Source organism: Ixodes scapularis, unplaced genomic scaffold (genome assembly GCF_016920785.2).
Source record: "Ixodes scapularis isolate PalLabHiFi unplaced genomic scaffold, ASM1692078v2 PGA_scaffold4__175_contigs__length_147842914, whole genome shotgun sequence".
Lineage (NCBI taxonomy): Eukaryota > Metazoa > Arthropoda > Arachnida > Ixodida > Ixodidae > Ixodes > Ixodes scapularis.
Window position 1 is genome coordinate 102,763,193 of NW_024609879.1, and position 18,497 is coordinate 102,781,689.

General features: G+C 44.1%; 1 protein-coding gene across 1 annotated transcript in view; it reads right to left on the reverse strand.

Moving 5' to 3' along the window:
- Positions 1–2,462: 2,462 nt before the first annotated feature.
- The window catches only part of LOC120842142 (snake venom metalloproteinase H1-like), a 68,146-nt gene continuing 52,111 nt past the window's right edge, over positions 2,463–18,497 (reverse strand). The window contains exon 14 of the mRNA XM_040213170.1: positions 2,463–2,501. Coding sequence (XP_040069104.1) covers positions 2,463–2,501 — 39 coding nt within the window. The remainder of the gene's footprint in view (positions 2,502–18,497) is intronic.

Below are 18,497 nucleotides of genomic sequence, written 5' to 3' on the forward strand. Positions count from 1 at the left end.
ACGCTTTTATTTTTACGATTTGTCGGAGTCGTAAAAATTTTTGCAGGAGTCGTGAAAATTTTCACGATCACGACTGCTCTCCTCGCCTCCTCCACTTTTCTCTGACGTCACACGCCACCTGTATCTGGCTCACTTCGCCAACGACCTCGCGTACCGTTGTCGCCTCGGCTCGAAGGCCAAGGGGATCCGGCTTCGGGTGGATTTGGGACATTCCTGCGTCGAAGGGTGCGCTTCGCCCGCCCCGGATCTGCTTTCTTTGTCGAGATTCACTTTCGTCGTGATGGCGTCCGACGCGGTTCCGTATTGTGAGCGGAGGCCTTGAGCGATTGACCGACAGCCAACAGAGCGTGTGAGTGGCTCTCCGGACCCACGTGATAAGCAGAGCAAGGCCGCCGTGGAGGAAGCGAGGGGGAGATTTGACGGAGGGAAGTTTCCCCCCGGGAAGAATTGACGGAGGGAAATTTCCCTCCGACGGCCGGAAGCGGATCGCGGCAGAGCGCGGCACGATTTGCCGGAGTCGTGAGTTTTGTAGTATCCTGTTTGGACAGGCCTTTAGACGTGAGAAAGGCGAGGGCAAGAGTACTCGATTGCCGGCCGCGCGCCTCCCTGCCCGATGGCGGGATGGCGGGAGAAATTGGGGAAACACGGGGGAGAACGATGTTTCCGTTCCGGCAGTGAATGAAACATCACTTCTTTCATTACCTAGAGTGGATCTGGGGGAAAGAGATAGCATTTCGGATTCAGGATGCTATCCGCACTCAGATGGTATCTTTGAGTTAGGTAGTACGAAAACAAAACGTAACACAAGCGTGCAGCGTACTGGCGAAGTTCTAAAGACGCGGAGTGTCTTAGTATGCAAGGCATGAGGTAGTAAATATGTTGACTCAACTGGAATGACTACAAACCCCTGCGACACGGGCTGTCGCGTTCTGTGTTTTCTGTTGACAAATTCAACGGTTCTATAAAAGGCCGAGGTGCCCGCAATCTGACGGAGGCTTATTGCGGAGAAGGCGCCGAGTTACCAAGCCTTCGGTTGCACGTCAAAATATTCCCAAGTGGTCGAAATTAATCCTTAGTTCTCGGCTGGCGCGTGCCAGAGGCTTTTTGTTGGGTTGGCACGTAAAACTTCTAAATTTAACTTTTATTTGACATGAAAAAACAAAACCACTTACCACCAAATGAAGTTTCTAGGATATTAGCAAACAGGAACGCTCTGTAATTTTCCATGCCGTTTTTCACTGATCTACAATGTTAGATTCACGCTAGATATTCTGGTTTACACATTCGAATCCGGTCAGCTGCTCGTGCGAGTGCCGTAGTCTGGCTCTGCCGTAAGTGCGTATTTCTAACGCCCGAATGAGTCAGCATCGCGTCGACATTTTTATTTGATGTGTCGGCTATCCAGAGAAACCTCAAAAAATAATAGAAAAGCCCATACAAATTCCGTTCAAAAAGGCGTCATCTCTAGGAAACTTTGAAAGCTATGCACAATAAGAGACACAAAAGGGTCCCGAAAATATTAAACTCTAAAAATAATAATATTTCCTATTTATAGACACATCATTTTTAGGGTCCGTAAAATGCGGACCCTATACACATTATGTATAGGGTCCGCATTTCTGAAAGCGGAAACGCTATCAGAAAATGACGCTAACGGTAGGGATAGGATCCGAAAGTTCAAGATCGTGACCTCGCCTGGACCTAAAGGTAATACAGAAAAACGAGATTTCTCTAGGAGCCAACGTCTTCCTAGACTTAGTATTCATCAACGTCAAGCCAAGAAACGGCATCGTGAGTGACAGTGGCATTTATCTCGTGAAAAAATGCTTGTCAGCAAAAAGGACGATGCTATTTTCGATCTTGCTGACGAGCCTTTCTTTTCATTGAAACAAATGCTATAGGGAGTATTCACTGGCGGCCATAGCTGTGTGCGCGAACGCTGAGTGCGTGCTGATGGCAAGCTTCCACAGTCCTTTTGCAACGTGCATTCCGTACCATCAACAGTGCCGGTCTTAGCAGCCTATTGATGTAAGCTCGTACTGAGCATGCGCTCCAGACAGCACCCACAAATATGGCGTCCAGTGAATACTCCCTATACTTACGCCCACAATATTGCCGCCGTTTAATGTAAGAGGAAAATCAAGACGACCATCGTCACCTAACACCTCGTGAGCGCTAGCGACCAGTATGAAGGTTGGAAAGCGCCATGCGAAAAACCGACCCAAAATCGAGCTCGTCGCTGTGGCGTCTCTCCGCGTTCTCGTCTACTTCTCTCCCTTACTTTCTACACGCATAAAACGGGAAGAGGTAGGGGCCTGCCAGTTCCGACTATTCCCGAGTTCAGATAAATATAAATGACCGAGCATTGTTTTTTTTTTTTTTAATTTGTACACTTTATTTAGCTTTTGTTTTACTTGTTGTCAAAGCGTTTTTTTTTATTTTTTTGGTCTTCGGTTGCCACGTCATTTAGGCCAAGGGACGCACTTCCCATTGAGGCATATCTGTAGGAAAAGAACACGTTTGAGTGGCATACTTGTGAACGAAAAGCAATGGATGCGTGAAATTCATTATGACCTAGAATGTTTCGTTAAATTTGCCGTCGCGTATAACGCAATATCGCTTATAATTAAACTACCTTAACTTATATCATTCTAAGCGCTGCCCCGGTAGGTGGCAGATAGATGAGAAAGAACGTTTATGACAGCCTCCTTCGAACTCGGCAAACCACATCAGTTCAGGCAGTGTAAGTACATATATGTCAATAAATACCCTCCTTAATTATGATCATAATAAGATTGACATGAAATACCTTATTTTTTTTAAAATAATGTCTGTCATGCGTAAGAAGTGTTGGAAGTTGCGCGTTAAAAGTATAAGGACATTCCTGGTAACGCATTACGTTTTTCAATAACGCACTTGCGTACTTGGTAAATGTTTAATTGAGTAACGGGCAAAGTATTTTTTGTAACAATTTTGCGATATCGTTCATTAAATTATGTTACTCGTTACTCTATTCAAATTTTTCACACTCAGCTTAAAAAAAAAAAAACAAAAAAAAAAACATACATTCGCATTTTGTAACTCGCAACGAAAAAGGCTCTGAAATTTCAATTCTCCATGGAATTATTTAGTAATCCTTCTGAGACAGTAAAATGCTATTCTACAAATTTGACAATAAAAATAATTCTGAAATTTAAAGTAACGAAAAAGTAATGATCCTTAGTTTTTCGAAGTAACGGTAACCGTATCTCGTTACCATTGAAGGATGGCAGCGAATCTCAGTAACGCGTTCATTTCTGACGAAATTACAAGCAGCGCAATTTCGGAACTCTTTTTCGGTAACGTGCAAAACACTGTGAGTAAGCCCGGTTCAAGGCACGATTTTGTCCGACATATTACTGCAAAGAAAGTAAAAACAACTATTGACTTCAGGGTGACGGTTAAGAGGAAGTAGAAAAAGGCGAGACCTCCATTTTCGTTTTTTATTATGTCTGGGTCCACTTGTGCAGGCTCGGTATACTCTAAAACGAAAGACTTCCCGTGTCACAAAAGATAACAGAGGAATTTCATTTTCTCAATTATCTTTTGATCTAGGTAACGTCAGGTCGTTAAACTTCCGCGTTCTATCCCAACCACTAGCGTCACATTCTCACAGAGTTCGAGCTTTCTGCGATACATAGTTTATTTACGCGGGCCCTAAAACACGGTTCTTTTTTCTCGGTAACTCCCCGTACTTCCCTTCACCCTAAGTCCGGACGCAGCCAATGCCACCTAGAAGACAAGGTCTGCTCATGACGTCATCGTCAAGGGATCCCCGACCCGCCCCAAGCGGCAAACACGTGAGGCTCGACGAGAGTCTATGCCACTGATCTCAATGACAATTGTTGGATCGCGAATCCGCGCTCTGCAAGTGCGGCCACCAAACAGCCATCTCGCATGCCGTTTTTTTTCTTTTCGTTTTGCTAGCGTGCGTTGCAGAGGGCGGCGGCAACGTGCTGAAGACACGTTTTCTACTCGTTCGTCGTCGTTCACCGAAGACGTTCTTTAACATCCTGTGTGAGGCGTGATACTTGCCGTTGAGAACACGTGGAAATTTTTACAAAAGCGCAGTTCCGCAGGAAAAAGGCACAACTCGTGGAAACAAGTTTCGCCGGTCTCGCGGCGTGTTCGGAACTTCCTTGGCACCCCGAAGTAACATGCCTCTGTGTTTTCGCACGCTTGGGTGCCGACCATGATGTCACCGACCAAGAATCGACGCCGTGTGGATGTGTTTTGCGAGGGAAATGTGCGTGAAGGCGTATGTAAAGGTACAACTCGTCGCAATCAAGTGTCACCGGACTCGCGGCGTGATCAAAGCTTCTTTGGCACGCCGAGTGGTGCATCTTTGCGCCTTAGCACGCTTGGATACCAATCAAGAATCGACGCGCACCAAAGTTCTGAAGGTGTGTTGCGCTTTAGATCGTATATATATATATATGTACCGTAGTTACTCGCAGAATGAACGCACTTTTTTTCCGAAAAATCGATGCAAAGTTGGGGGGGGGGGGCGTTCATTACGCGAAGTAAAATTTTTGCGTCCGTATTTACTCGCATAATAAACGGTCCTTTTATCCTGAAAAATCGAAGTAACTTCTTATCTCTTTGCGCGCGGCGCCCGATCCCGTAACCAAACTAAGCTGTGCAAAAAAAAAAAAAAAAAACTCCTCTGTTTTTTTTTTCTTAGTTCCCTGTTTTTTTTTGTTTTTGTTTTTTTCTGCAGCCCTTTGCAAGCTGTTTTGTTTGCTTAGGCGTTCCTTAGGTGAGGGCTCTCCGCTTACCTTTCTTATAACCTTGCGCGCGGCACGCGACGCACGACCCCCCGAAACCAAACTGCGCTGTGCAAAAAAAAAAAGAAAAAAAAAAAGCTCCTCTTTTTTTTGTTTTTTTCTCAGTTCCGTGTTTTTTTTTTTTTCTTTTTGCCGCCTTTCGCAAGCTGTTTCGTTTGCTTAGAGGGCTTCTCCCCTCCTCTTTCTTACCTCCTCGCGCGGCGCGCGACCCCCCCCCCCCCCCCCCCCCCCGTAACCAAACTGCGCTGTGCAAAAAAAAAAAAGAACGAAAGCTCTTTGTTTTTGTTTTCTCTTAGTTCCGTGTTTTTTTGTTTTTTTTTGCCACCTGCTTTTCGCAAATTGTTTCGTTCGCTCGGAGCGCTTCTCTTTCTTACTTCCTTGGGCGCAGCGGCGCGCGAACCCGAAGTCCTGACTGCGCCGTGCAAAAAAAAAGCTCCTCTCCATGTTTTTTTTCTTGCTTTCGTTGGATCTCTGCGAATTTTTTTAATGGCTTTTGCAAGGCGTTTTGTTCGCCCACGCTGCCCGTGCATTCGCGACCTCGCTGCACCAGGATAAAAAAAAAGTGCGTTCATTTCGCGCGCGTTGGGGGGGGGGGTCAAAATTTTGACGTCCAAGTTGAGGGTGCGTTTATTACGCGAGTGAAAAAAAAAGTCGAAATTTTGAGAGCCAACTTGGGAGGTGCGTTCATTACGTGAGTGCGTTCATTGTGCGAGTAAATACGGCGGCCACAGAGTTCTGGATCGTCCAGCTGTTCCGGTGAGTTGCTATCCATAAAGGGGTCACGTGCTCTTATGTACTATTAACCATGGCTATGTTCCAAATCTACTCTACTGGATCAAACGGGAGCACGAATAGAGCAACGCTGTGGAGCAAGGAGGGTTTTCGAAGGCAAAAGTTAAAGGCGGCCAGAATGAAAATCTTTGAAGCGCGGACCATATGGTCGTGTGCAATCTGTTGATTAATCACAATTAGGCGAGCCGCGCTCAAACGTCAAGTGGATTGATAATGAGCCAGCACTAATCAGTGATGAGGAGCTGTTGTGCGCAGTATTCTGTAAGTCGTCTAAGGATAAAAAAAACGTACTTTCCTCCCCTCTTCCGTCGCTACTGGACGCTGGATCAAGCTTGTTTCTGGACCGAGAGTGCCGTAAGTAAACAGTCTTCAGAGTAAAGTAAGACACTGATCCAGAGGCACATACGGCTTCACGCACGTTGCACTCGCAAAGCACATTCACACGGCGTCGATTCTTGATGGATATTCAAGCGTGCGAAGGCACAGAGACACAGCACTTCGGCGCGCCAAGGAAGCTTTGAATACGCCGCGATACTGGCGAAACTTGCTTTTGACGAGTTGTGTCCTCTGGCATTTCGCTTTCGTAGAAATGTCCACGTGTTCTCAACGGCAAGTATCGCGCCTCACACAAAATCTTTAAAAACATCTTCGGCGAATGACGACACACGAATAGAAAGTGTGTCTTTAGAACGCTGCCGCCGGCCTTTGCAACTCTAGCAAAAAAAAACAAAAAAAAAAACGGCATGCAAGATGGCCGTCCGGTGGCCGCAATCGCGGTGCAGCAAACAAGCGGGGATGCGCGATCCAGCGATTGTCATAGGGATCAGTGGTCTCTGTTAACCATGGAGGTAGGAAGAAAAGGATGCGACATACCGACTCAAGTTAGCCAAACGAGACAATACAAAGTAAAGCCGGAAGTAGAGGTCACGGTCACGCCCCCAAGCGTGACCAAACAGCCGTTTGTGCTAAATGAGCTGTCCCTTCGGTCCAATAGCGTCTTTTGGTTTTTGGTCATCAGTGGGGGCGTGTCCCTCTAAACCGGAAGTCCACCCGGCTTCACCTCTGGTGGCGTCATGTCGCATCCAGAAGCTTCCTACCTCTATGCTGCTACGCCGCAGACGCTTGCGTCTTGGCTTAACCGTCTGCTAGCATCTCGCTCGGTGTGAGCAGAGAGTATAATGTACGCTAGACGTTCAACTGGCGCTAGTGTGCGGTTCCAAATTGAAGCAGAGAGCAATCAGTCAGAAACTTACTTCCGGTAATGCAATTTCTATGAAAAAAATGAGAACAGTTTCTGCGTGCGCTTAATTATATAAGAGCAGAACAAATATCACGAATAATCCGTAAGTGGGTGATTTCAGATAAGATCGACCAAAGGATGGCTAGTCGACATTTTCAAATCAACTGATGTTTTTATATGTTATTGTCTAGTGTCTGGTATGAACGAATCCAAACTTAGTTTTGACTAGAAAAAATACTTGGGGACAGGAAAAATCGTAAGGCATGAGGTGGTGGACAGTTGCATTAACGCGCACTGATGGAGGGGGCCCGTTTGAGAGTGAATAACTAAAGCGATAACATTAGGAGAACTCTAATACGTTTTAGGCGCAAACTATGTGTATAGCTTGCTTGTAATGTAAGGTAATCATATTTATTTAAAATTTATTTATTTTTCTAAAAATTGACAAACATGCCTGCTCAAACGACAAATGGCAAACTTTGGAGGTCTGTATCTCATGAAATAATTTAATCATTATGATATAATTTGCAGATATTATTCTACTAATATATAGCTAATATTTAAAAAATAACTAAGGTATCTGTGTGATACAATAGTTAGGATATATTTAGTCAAACATGGAAAAAAAATCAAACAAAGAAAAATTTCGATGCGAATAAAAAAAAACACCACCCTCGATTTTTTTTAAATTTAGGTAACCTGTTATACTCTATTTCGGCATTCATTTCCATTAAAAACATGTTGCATCATTTTATTGAGAAAGAAGATACAACTCCCCAAAGTAGGGTCCTTTTTCAAAGCCTACACTTAGCAGTGTTTTATACAAGAACTGACTCTGAGTTCCAGTTTCATGAAACCAACACACATCTTTTATATATTTTTATTCAGATGAGGCCAATGATAACTAAAGAAATCGTTCACACACTTAAATTAAGGAGAAACTACTGTGTACAAAGAGGTATCATATTACGGACTAGTGATCCGAGAAAAGATCATGCAGCCATCGGCCACTAGGAACTTCGTTTACTTTATTCTCCTGCGACATTATATGCTATTCCCTCTTCCGCTCTACCTTCATCTCTTTCTCTCTCATATATATCCCTGATATATATCCAGAACAAAAACATGTTCAAGCACTCCCTTTCTGCGTGGTAGTGTTCTGTGGCTAGCAAAAATCATTTCCTCGCTAAGCTCACGATTATGGCAAAATAGTTGCCGGAAACCGCAGACGACACTCGTCGCTAGTTCTGGCAAAACGGCCGATACAATCTTTTTTTCGCATTTCCCCGCTCGCTGTCAAGGACAAGGGGGTTCGCTTTAACCAGCAAAACATGGCCGCCGACGCCTGTTTACTGAGCAGTCATGCCTGTCGCCATCTCACTCGCTGGCGTCACGGGCGATAATATCAGGCACAAAGGGGCACACCAACCGACAGCATTATCCCCAAATACTCGAGCCTCGCGTAAATACATAGAGTGTAAACGCTGTCGCCATGTTATCGTAGTAAGACCGCCCCCCCCCCCCTCCCCCAACGGGGGACTGCAGTACGCGACGGCGTACTAACACAACGGCGACGATATCGACATCGCGGGCTCCGAATTTTCCCATAGTTCTACTCCACGGGCATTTCTCGAAACGCTTGATATTGTGTACGCCCGCCTGGAAGGATTTCAGGCGCGTAGTTAAGATAAGGCGGTTCTCCGCGGCAAAAGAAAGCAATTTCACAAAAGCTTAAAAGCGGCGGCGACGCGTGTGCGGTGAACGCTTGTAGTTTTGGTGTAGACAGGGTGTGTGTGTTCTCGTTGTTGACACCAGCCGGCGATAAGGCACTGCAGGCGGTAGCTCAGTACAGCAAGGGCTAATCCGAGTGACCATCAACGTAACCCCACCGCCAACCCCTCGCGAACCGGTCGCCGACATGGCTCAGGCTGTGTCATGAACCACGTGGTAGAAGCTCGGGTGCTTTCATATCAGCGCGTGGAGGGACGACAGTGCGATTCCGGAAAGTCTTTTTCGAAGGCCGCTGACCACAATTTTTTGTCTGGAGACTTTCCCTCTTTCTTCCTTTGACGTGGATCAAGCTTTGCCGACAGCCTCAGTTGTGACCTCTCTTTTCAAATGTACGTTTGCAGTGAGTGAGCTCCTCAGCCTCGGACTTGTCACTTGTGCACCCAGTAGTTCTTTCACTTGGCAATTATATGCCATCAGTTGGGGTTTAATTTCTATTATTTATGTATACATTATGAAGACGTCCTGGAGCTCCGAACGAAAACACAAAAAGACTATACCAAAGCAGCGGAATTTTCGAAGTGTTGGCGAGTTGGACCTAAACTCGTTGAAGCAAATTCTTCCGCCTGACTGTTCCACCAAAGTGAGTGCGACGGACTACCTGTGCTACCATTGCTTCATGCACATCACTAAGGAGATCTCGATGCGAAGCTCAGAGCAGTGCTTTGACATATTTGTGCCAGCTGAAGAAGCAATTGAAGATCTAAATCGCACCATACTACCTACAGATGTGTCGCCGCTGAGACAACCAAGCGTCGTAAGAAGTCGGGACAGGCCTGCCTATGTCAAGAGAAAGCAGACAGAACTGGAGCAGGTTGCTGTCAAGAATATACGCTCAAGGCTACGTATTGCGTACGACAGGGACGCACCATCGGGGTCGTCCGAACCAACATGCTCCACATGCACTGAGTGGGTGGACAACTTTCGGCAGGCCTTTGAAACCGCCACCTCTCTCCGGGAACGTTGTCAACTGCTTACACTCCTGCCGTCAACACTGACGAAGAATGAGGTTCAAAAGATGATTCCACAGGCCTCAATGTACCTCATCAGTAAATCCCGAAAACTCAAGGAAAAGCATGGCTTGTGGTATGAGCCGGATCTTTACACGAGGTGCAAGGTGAGCCCTGAGAACCTATCTGCTGCCCTAGAGTACTTCACGAAAGACGAGCTACAATGTTCGCGCCAAAGTCCCAACCAGAAGGACGTCATCTCTGTCATGCTCAACGGAGAGAAAACGTTCGTGCCAAAGCGCTTCATGACACGCTCAATACGAGAGGCTTTCCGTATATACAAAGACAAGCATCCCGATTCCGGCGTTGGGCTAACGAAATTTTATTCGTTGCGCCCTAGATGGGTCCAATGTATTCCACACCAGGAAGTGTGCGTTTGTGTGCGCTGCGCCAATAATTATCTTTGTATTGCCGCTCTAGAGAACGTTACAGGCTCAACATTCAACACTGGTGAAATGAACTCGGCATTTCTGTGCGACCCAGCAACAGAACTGTGCCTTCAAGGAGACTGTGATCACTGCCCAAAAGGCCAGTTTCTTACACTCCAGGAACTTGATATCCCGGAGGATGAAGAGATTGTGCTTGCAACATGGGAGTCCGGCGACCTTGTGAAAAAAACTTTGGAACCTGAGACTTTCCTAAAAGTCATCCAAGTGACGGTTGGAAGTTGGGTACTTCACAACCATATCCGGCAAACGCAAGGTAAAGCGATCTACGATGAAAAACAGTTCATGCAACGCGGGAGCATTGTCTTTCATTTTGACTTTGCTGAAAACTGGACCATCGTGCTTCCTGACGAAATGCAAGCATATCACTGGAAAAAAAAAACAAGTTTCGATATTTACATGTGTAGTGACGACAAGAAAATCTACAAACAGCTTTGCCATCATCAGTGAGGACCTGTGTCACGACGCCGCTCACGCTTGCTTGGCTCTAGAAAAAGTGAAGGAGTGGGTTGAAGACAACGTTGCGGTATACTCGTACGTGACGTACGTAAGTGACGGCGCCGCCAGTCATTTCAAGAATCGCTACCAGCTTCACCAATTTGCAAAGGACGATTGCCCACAAGCCCAGTGGTTATTTTCTGCATCTGGACATGGGAAAAATGCATGTGACGGAGTTGGCGGACTCGTGAAGCACCAGGCCACGCTGAACAACCTGAGAGAACGTTCAGTAAGCGCAATTCAGACGGCCAGGACAATGGTGAGCGTTCTATCAAAGAAACTGAAAGGCGTGCATCTTGTATATCTGGACGAAAATGAGGTTGTTCGGTATCGTGAACAAAAAAAAAGAAGAGTGGCTGACGGTGCGCGCCTTCCCCGGCATTCAGTCTTGGCACGCGTGGCGGCTCAGCAAGTCATCAACAGAAGGGACCTGTGACGTATATGTAGCACGGACAGTCGGATCTGCTTGGAAGCAACTTTATTAAATGGGTACAGCGAGGAAAACCTTAGCGTAAAGTGCCGAATTTGATTTCCCAAGGACTGCTCATTTTGAATGCAGGGACATCTTATTTATCACATTTTTCTTCACGGGGTATTTAACCTACTGTTTTGTTGGTGGTTACTAATAATTGTTATCTGATCACTATAAAAAAAATCCCAAAATGTTATCCTCGAGCAGGATAAAATATATCGGCTTGCCACGATTCATTCATACACCGAGAGCATCGAAGCTGCTCCAGTTAGGCACTATGGCATCCGTCACCTGAAATTGTTTGTAATCGTAAATACACAGCCAACCTAAATATCTTACTATTATATCTTTGTATTTGTGTGTGGAAGTAAAATTATTTATTTTACTCTAGATGTAAAATATACCGGAAGGTACAACTTCACACTGCATCATCTTTTCTCAAATCATTAGTCTCTAATATGATACCACTTTGTACGCTTATGTAAAATGCTATATATGGTTTCTCCTCCTTTTTACTGTGTGACCGATCGCTCTTTTTATCAATGACCTTATCTGAATAAATGTATATAAAAGATTTGTGCAAGTTTCATGAAACTGGAACTCAGAGTCACTTCTTGTATAGGACACTGCTAAGTGTAGGCTTGAAAAAGGACCCTACTTTGGGGAGTTGTTTCTTCTTTCACAGTGCAATGATGCAACATGTTTTTAATAGAAATGAATGCCGAAATAGAGCATAACAGGGTATCCAAATTAAAAAAAAATCGAAGGTGGTGTTTTTTTTATTCGCATTGGAATTTTTCTTTGTTTGATTTTTTCCCATGTTTGCCTAAATATATTGTAACTATTGTGTCACTCAGATACCTTATTTATTTTTTCAATAATAGCCATATATTAGTAAAATAATGTCTGCAAGTTATGTAATAATGATTAAATTATTTCATGAGGTACAGATTTCCAAAGTTTGCCATTTGTCGTTCGAGCAGGCATGTTTGGCAATTTTTAGAAAACTAAATAAATTTTTAATAAACATTATTACTTTATATTACAAGCAAGTTGTACCCATAGTTTGTTTGTAAAAAAGTTTTAAAATTCTCCTAATTTTATTGTTTTAATTATTCACTTTCAAACGTGCCCCCTCCATCAGTGCGCGTTATTGCAACTGTCCACCTCTCCCTGCCTTACGATTTTTCTTGTCTCCAAATTTTTTTCTGGTCAAAACTAAGTTTGTATTCGTTCATACCAGACACTAGACAATGTCATATAAAAACATCAGTTGATTTAAAAATGTCGACCAGCCACCCTTTGGTCGATCTTATCTGAAATCACCCAAGTATACAAGCAGCTTGGAATATCTTTTCCCCTTCTCCAGGGATTATTTTCTTCATTGTTGTCCAGCTCGCTTGCACCTTTGCATTTAATTGCATTATAATAATATCTCTCACTCACGAAGACGAGATATCTGGTCAGTTACGGCGTTTTAGAGCGCAGCTCTTAGGCGCCCGTTTCCAGGTTGAGCGGCGTCGCCGTCGCCGTCGCCGTCGCCGTCGCCATCACCGTCGGCGTCGGCGTAGCCGCGTGTTGCATTATGGGACGTTTTCCATAATGACGTCACACGTGACGCCACTCAACCCGGGAAAATTTTCCTGCTAATAATAGCGGAAAAATTTCACGCCAAATATAGCGGAATACGTTTTTCCTCGTAACGTCACATGCGACGTTACGTGAATGAATGTGAGATCACGTAAAATTTAGCGGAAAACTTTCCCCGCTATATTTAACGGGGAAATTGACGTCAGGTGTCGTTAACACCAATTCAGCTTCCCAGCAAAATTTAGCGCGAAACTTTTCGCTAAATTTAGCGGTAAAATGTTGGTAATTTTCCCACTAAATTTAGCGAAAATATTTCCCGCTAAATGGGAGGGGAGTGAGAGGAGGGGCATGCCCTCCCCTCCTCATCCTAAAGAGCTGCGCTCTAATTCGGCATTACAGATAATTGTAAACGTCTTTCATTTTTTCGTTCAAATTCAGAAATTCAGGGCATTAAACACAGTGCTAAAACAGCTTCATGCATGCATTATGTACACTGTTGGATACTGTTAGCGCCAACACGGCGTCGGCGCCTTTCAGCATGGGGAATATACGTGCCAGACGAACGAAGAACACAGGGAAAACCAAGAGACGGCAAGAACGCAGTAACACTGGATCAGTAACTGCTTGTGGATGTCGACGATCAAAAATCAATTAAAGCCGTCGTAATATAGCCCGATTTGTAATAAACACGTAACGCTTTAGTCTCTGTACTCGTGCTTATATGTGCGAAGATGCTTGTTCTGCGTCCAAAACGGGAAAAGCCAGAAAACAGGTGCCCGATAAATGCTGCCCGACATGGGAAATATCAAAAAGAAGGACCTTTCATAGCCCACGTACTTTAGTTTTTCTGTTTCAAATAATTTAACCGCTCATAAAGATGCACGACAGGGTCATTTTCATATCGTGACAGGACTGGCGTATCAGAAACATATAAGCGCTACCGAAATGCTGGCGAACCTGAAACACACTTCACATTCCTTTCGATTGCTATTTTTCTTAGAATCGTCGCTCGTTTTTACATGCCTACTATGAAACAGAGGTTTGGGCCTGAAATATAGCGAAGTTAAACATTTCAGAACATTCTATGAATGAAGATGCAAGACCTTCCTCTACGCTGGAACCAGGATGACAGAATCACTCTGGAGAGTCTACATATGACACCTACGATATCTACGAGTCAAACAAAAGGAACACCAAAGCGAGTCGGTCAGATTTTTGGCCAACTCCTCTCTTCACCAACACATCGAAAATGTCTTGGAGAAAGGCCCCATATTTTTTACGGCTCCGCACACGCAAGGAGTACAGATGCTGTCGACTATACGCGACATTGCTGCGAAGGCTCTAGAAATTCACAAAACCAGATGTATTGATGAATGTGTTGATGGTTTGTTGAAATCCGGACACGTTGAGAGCAAAACAACAAGTTCTAAAGGGGTCGATTATTTCAAACAACATAATTTAAATCTCCGAGTTTAAGATAAGGAAGAGGGGTTTGTAGTGCGCCCCAACGATACGCACTTGCAAAATGCGACTGTAGCCATACAAAAAAAAACAAAAAAAAACAACTTCAACAATTTGCAAGGTATTAAGACCAAAAGGTGAAAGCTAAAGCACTTCAACTGTGCATTCACTTAAGATGACAAATCTAAAAAAAAACCACCTCCAAAAAAAAAAAAATGTTTTTTGGATATGTTCTTTAAGGCAAAACACACAAAGTGGAATATCCCTTCCGTGTAGCTGGAAGTGAGGAAGGTTCATGGCAAGGAGCTATGTCAAGGTTCCTATTTAATCTCCTATCAAACCTCCGACTGGAAGATCCTGTCTTAATTTCTAACTGAGAACAAGTTATACATGATCTAAAAAATGAGGACATAGTTGTACAGAATGTTTTTTTCCCTCGACGTGGAAGATTTGTTTTATTCAATGCCTCATGATCCTCTCTTAGTATCTGTAAGAGAATGAATTGAGGAAAATGGTACAGTGTTCTTTTAAAATAAATCCAGCCTACATCTTGAATCATTCTCGGAGCTAATGACACTCTACCTGGCATCTACAGTCGTCTCATTCAACGGGAATACTTACCTGAAAAATAAAAAAGAAACTTGCATTGTATCATGTGTGGCACCAGTGTTGTCGACATCTTGTCCAAATGCGATCGAGCCATTGCCCAGCGGGTATTCAACAACCAGGTATCAAGAATATATAGATATGTGGACAACTATCTTGCGCTACTAAAAATAGACCTCATGTAAATGACGAGCAACAAGTCATCAATATATGTTCAATCTTCACTGAAAATGCTCGACTCAACTTTGCACATGAGATGCCCACAAACAACAACCTTTAATTTCTCGATCTACGTCCAATATTCCAACTGAACCACACGAGCTGGATGTACATGCCACGGTCAAGAAAACATTTACTCCAATATGAGTCTTCCCATTCGAAACTGATGAAAATGGCAATTATCAACAAGTGTCTCAGCGCAGCCCTCAAAAAGTTATGTGACCACAAGGTGGGACAGAGATTTGAGGCCCAAATAGAACGACTCAAAACCTCTGGATACCCAAGCACCACCTTGTACGATACTGTAGAAAGAACGGTCACCTCCCACGGACAGAAAGAAAAAGTCAAGTACAAAGGACGAAGTGTTGAGGCCCTACATTCACCGGGCATCACACAACATAAAAAAGATGACTTCCAGGTATGACATCTCTGTTGTATTTTCAGCACCAGAGAAGCTCAAGAAAGTTTGTCCTATTATATATACTCCACAGGAACGTCACAATGAATGTGACCCGAGAACATGTATACCGTGCCAAGGCCAGGTTTTATATGAAATACCTTTCACCTGTAGCAGAGTATACGTGGGTCAGTCAGGCCGCTGCGTGAACACCATGAAGGATATGTGAACACGCGTCTTCAATCAAATCAACACCAGCAGGGCATCACGCAGTGCACTTAAAGGGGTACTCCGGTGATTTCTTCATGGTCCCCGATTTGCTTGAAATTTCGCTAAACTCGCCAAACAACATAGACATAATAGTATCCCAAATATTAGGTCAAAATAACTTTTTTTCACAAAGTTATTAAATTTACAAATTTTCGTCCTCGCCGTGTTATTCAAACTGAAAGTCTCTACTGGCAACAACGAAAAAGTGACGTCAGTGGAAGTGCCGGGGTTCACTCTTTGGACTGTAGAATTTGTTCCCAACTGATTCGAAGCAGCTTCAGGATGTCAAATGAATGCTTTGGAAGCTCGCTCCAGGACCCGCGCTTCAGCACGGAACAAATGATTGGCATATTCTAATTTTTAGACTGCTCGCTCGACTGGCAAGCTTGCCTTCCACTGACGTCACGGCACTGAAAAGTGCGGGTATATTTCAATGTTGGTTTTTGCATCATTTTCATATGCCGATTTCGCAATAACTATTATGAATTTCGCGATACTGAATATAATAACGGAACAAGTAAAGGCCGGGAGTCAGAAAATATAGTTAGTTGAGGTAGCTCAAAAAATCGCCGGAGTACCTCTTTAATAAGTGACTGCTGCTGCAAACCGATACTGAGAGTGACGAAGGCCGTTCGAAAGTTCCGTGAGAAGAAGTCAAGGGAACTATGCGAGGTAATGATCATGAAAGAAAAGAAGAACCCTGGTGTAACTGCACCCTCAGTGGCATTAAGTGTAAAAAAAAACAACATCATTGCCTTAACTTTTCTACTTAAGGTTCTTTCAGTGGTTTACTGTCAGCAACTTCCTCTTTCTTTTCGCTATTTTTCAGTTTTTTTTTACGTAACATCATCTTCTTCTTTTTTATATTATTTCTCAGTTCTTTCAACATAACTTCCTTTTCCTATTAGGGCGATTGCATTTTGGAAAGCTTTTTTTTTTTTTATGGCGAAAAGAAAGGCGAGGGGGAAACGCTAGCCATTTCTCCTGTTCTGTATGAATATTAAAACGACAGTTGTGAGTTCCAGCTTGTTCCGTCAGTGTGTACTTTATTTTTGCGCTATTTATTTAAAATAAGTTAAACATCGTTCACTGATGAATAAACATGCGCTAACTAAAGCAGTTACACTTTTACAATGATAATAAAGGTACATATAATTCGGCACGACCCAAATAACAAAAGTATTCCATGTTATTTTCCGGCGAAGCGACAAAATCAACGCGCGTTTTCCCACACGACAGCACAGGAGTACCGTAAGAGTAGACTGGTTGCTATACCTGCTTGAATCCCGGAAGTCGCATAGACACTAGCGCCAGTTGAACCTCTAGCGTCCATTATAATAACTAAATGGGTGTGAGACGCTAGCGGCGATGCTGAAGCAAGCGAGGCGACACAGCATGTATCGGAGGCGCCGCCTAGTTTAATGGATCCACAGACTCTTAGGTGGATAGGCATTGACCTTGTTTTCTAGGTGCTTCAAAGAACTGAAGCAGCCAACGCTAGGAGCTGATGGGACCAATTAAACACGGTCATAGGCGGAATTCACTGGGCCTTCCCTGTACATGACTGGTTGAGCGAGGATAGAACACGCAGAGAAACATGACGAACGCCATGTTAGTGCGCTTTTGGTGCTGTATGCTTCGTCCTATCTATCAGACTGTAGCGTCGACTGCACCCGGGCTGAAGATGAAACGAAGTGTAGTAATAATATTGAATCTGCACTCTAAAAAATCTGGAGTCTTTACTTTCTAGCAAAAGCACTCGAGAGATTCTATGCAGAGAGCAAGTCCTTCTGCTTCTTGCGCAAAAGTTCCGGTGACGTCTGAACGTTAAGCCGAGCTCTTATTGGCTGCCTGAAGAGAATAGTGGGTAGATCTCAGTGCTAGATGCTTTGAGGTCTACCGACTATTTATTTCTTATTTTTCAATCAGCCAATAAGAGCACGAAGTTGTTCTGACGGCACCGCAACTTTTGAACAAGAAGCAGACGACTTGCTCTCTGCATAGATGCACTCCGTGGAGGGAGCTCGGCGGATGAAAAAGCTGAAAAGATAGACATAGGAAAACAGTTTGCCTTGTGACGCTGGAGACTATATGAAAAGTCATGCGGAGTGTCACAACGCAGGCCGTTTTTGGGGTCTAAACATTTTTTAAGTCGACGTGACTTACAAATATCTAGACCCCAAAAACTCTCTGCGTTGTGACACTCCGCAAGGCTTTTCCAGTGTTCAGCGTCACAAGGCAAACTGCCGATCTTCCTCGGCAGATTGTAAGTACTTTGCTGTGAAACAGACGCCCCAGACTGCTTAGAGTGCAAACGTGCTGTCTCAGCAGGAAAGAGGCTTCTAATGTTTTAGCCACTGGAACTTACTAATACCAATCGTCCCTCTGATTGAATGAACTGACTAAAGGACACCCTATGAGTGTTAATATGTGTCCGTCGCGGTGGTGCATGCCGACTGATAGCAGAAAACAACGGCTGTCATCAGACCTTCCAGCGTCATCGAAAAACTGCTTGTACGTTGTAGCTTCTTTTATTTATCTTTTTTTTGTTCATATGATGTATTAGGATTTCGAGAGAAGCTCCTTCCTTTAGATCCCTACACTCTCTCCACTCTTGCAGAGCGAACGCTGGAGAGATAAGGAGGGACTGGTCTCGTTTCCAGCGTTCACTTTGTTAAGGGGCCCATGAAACGAATTTTGGGTTGGGATAAATCATTTTAGATTGGGCTTTTACTAATAACACATCGTTCAGTGGGCCAAAAGAAAAAGGTAGAAAGTCAAAAGCCTGACTTTAGGTACGAAAATTTGAAAACACAGCGGACTATTTCGTACCTCCTCCCCTTCGTAAGCTGTCTGCCTTTTCAGGGAGATACCTCCGCGGC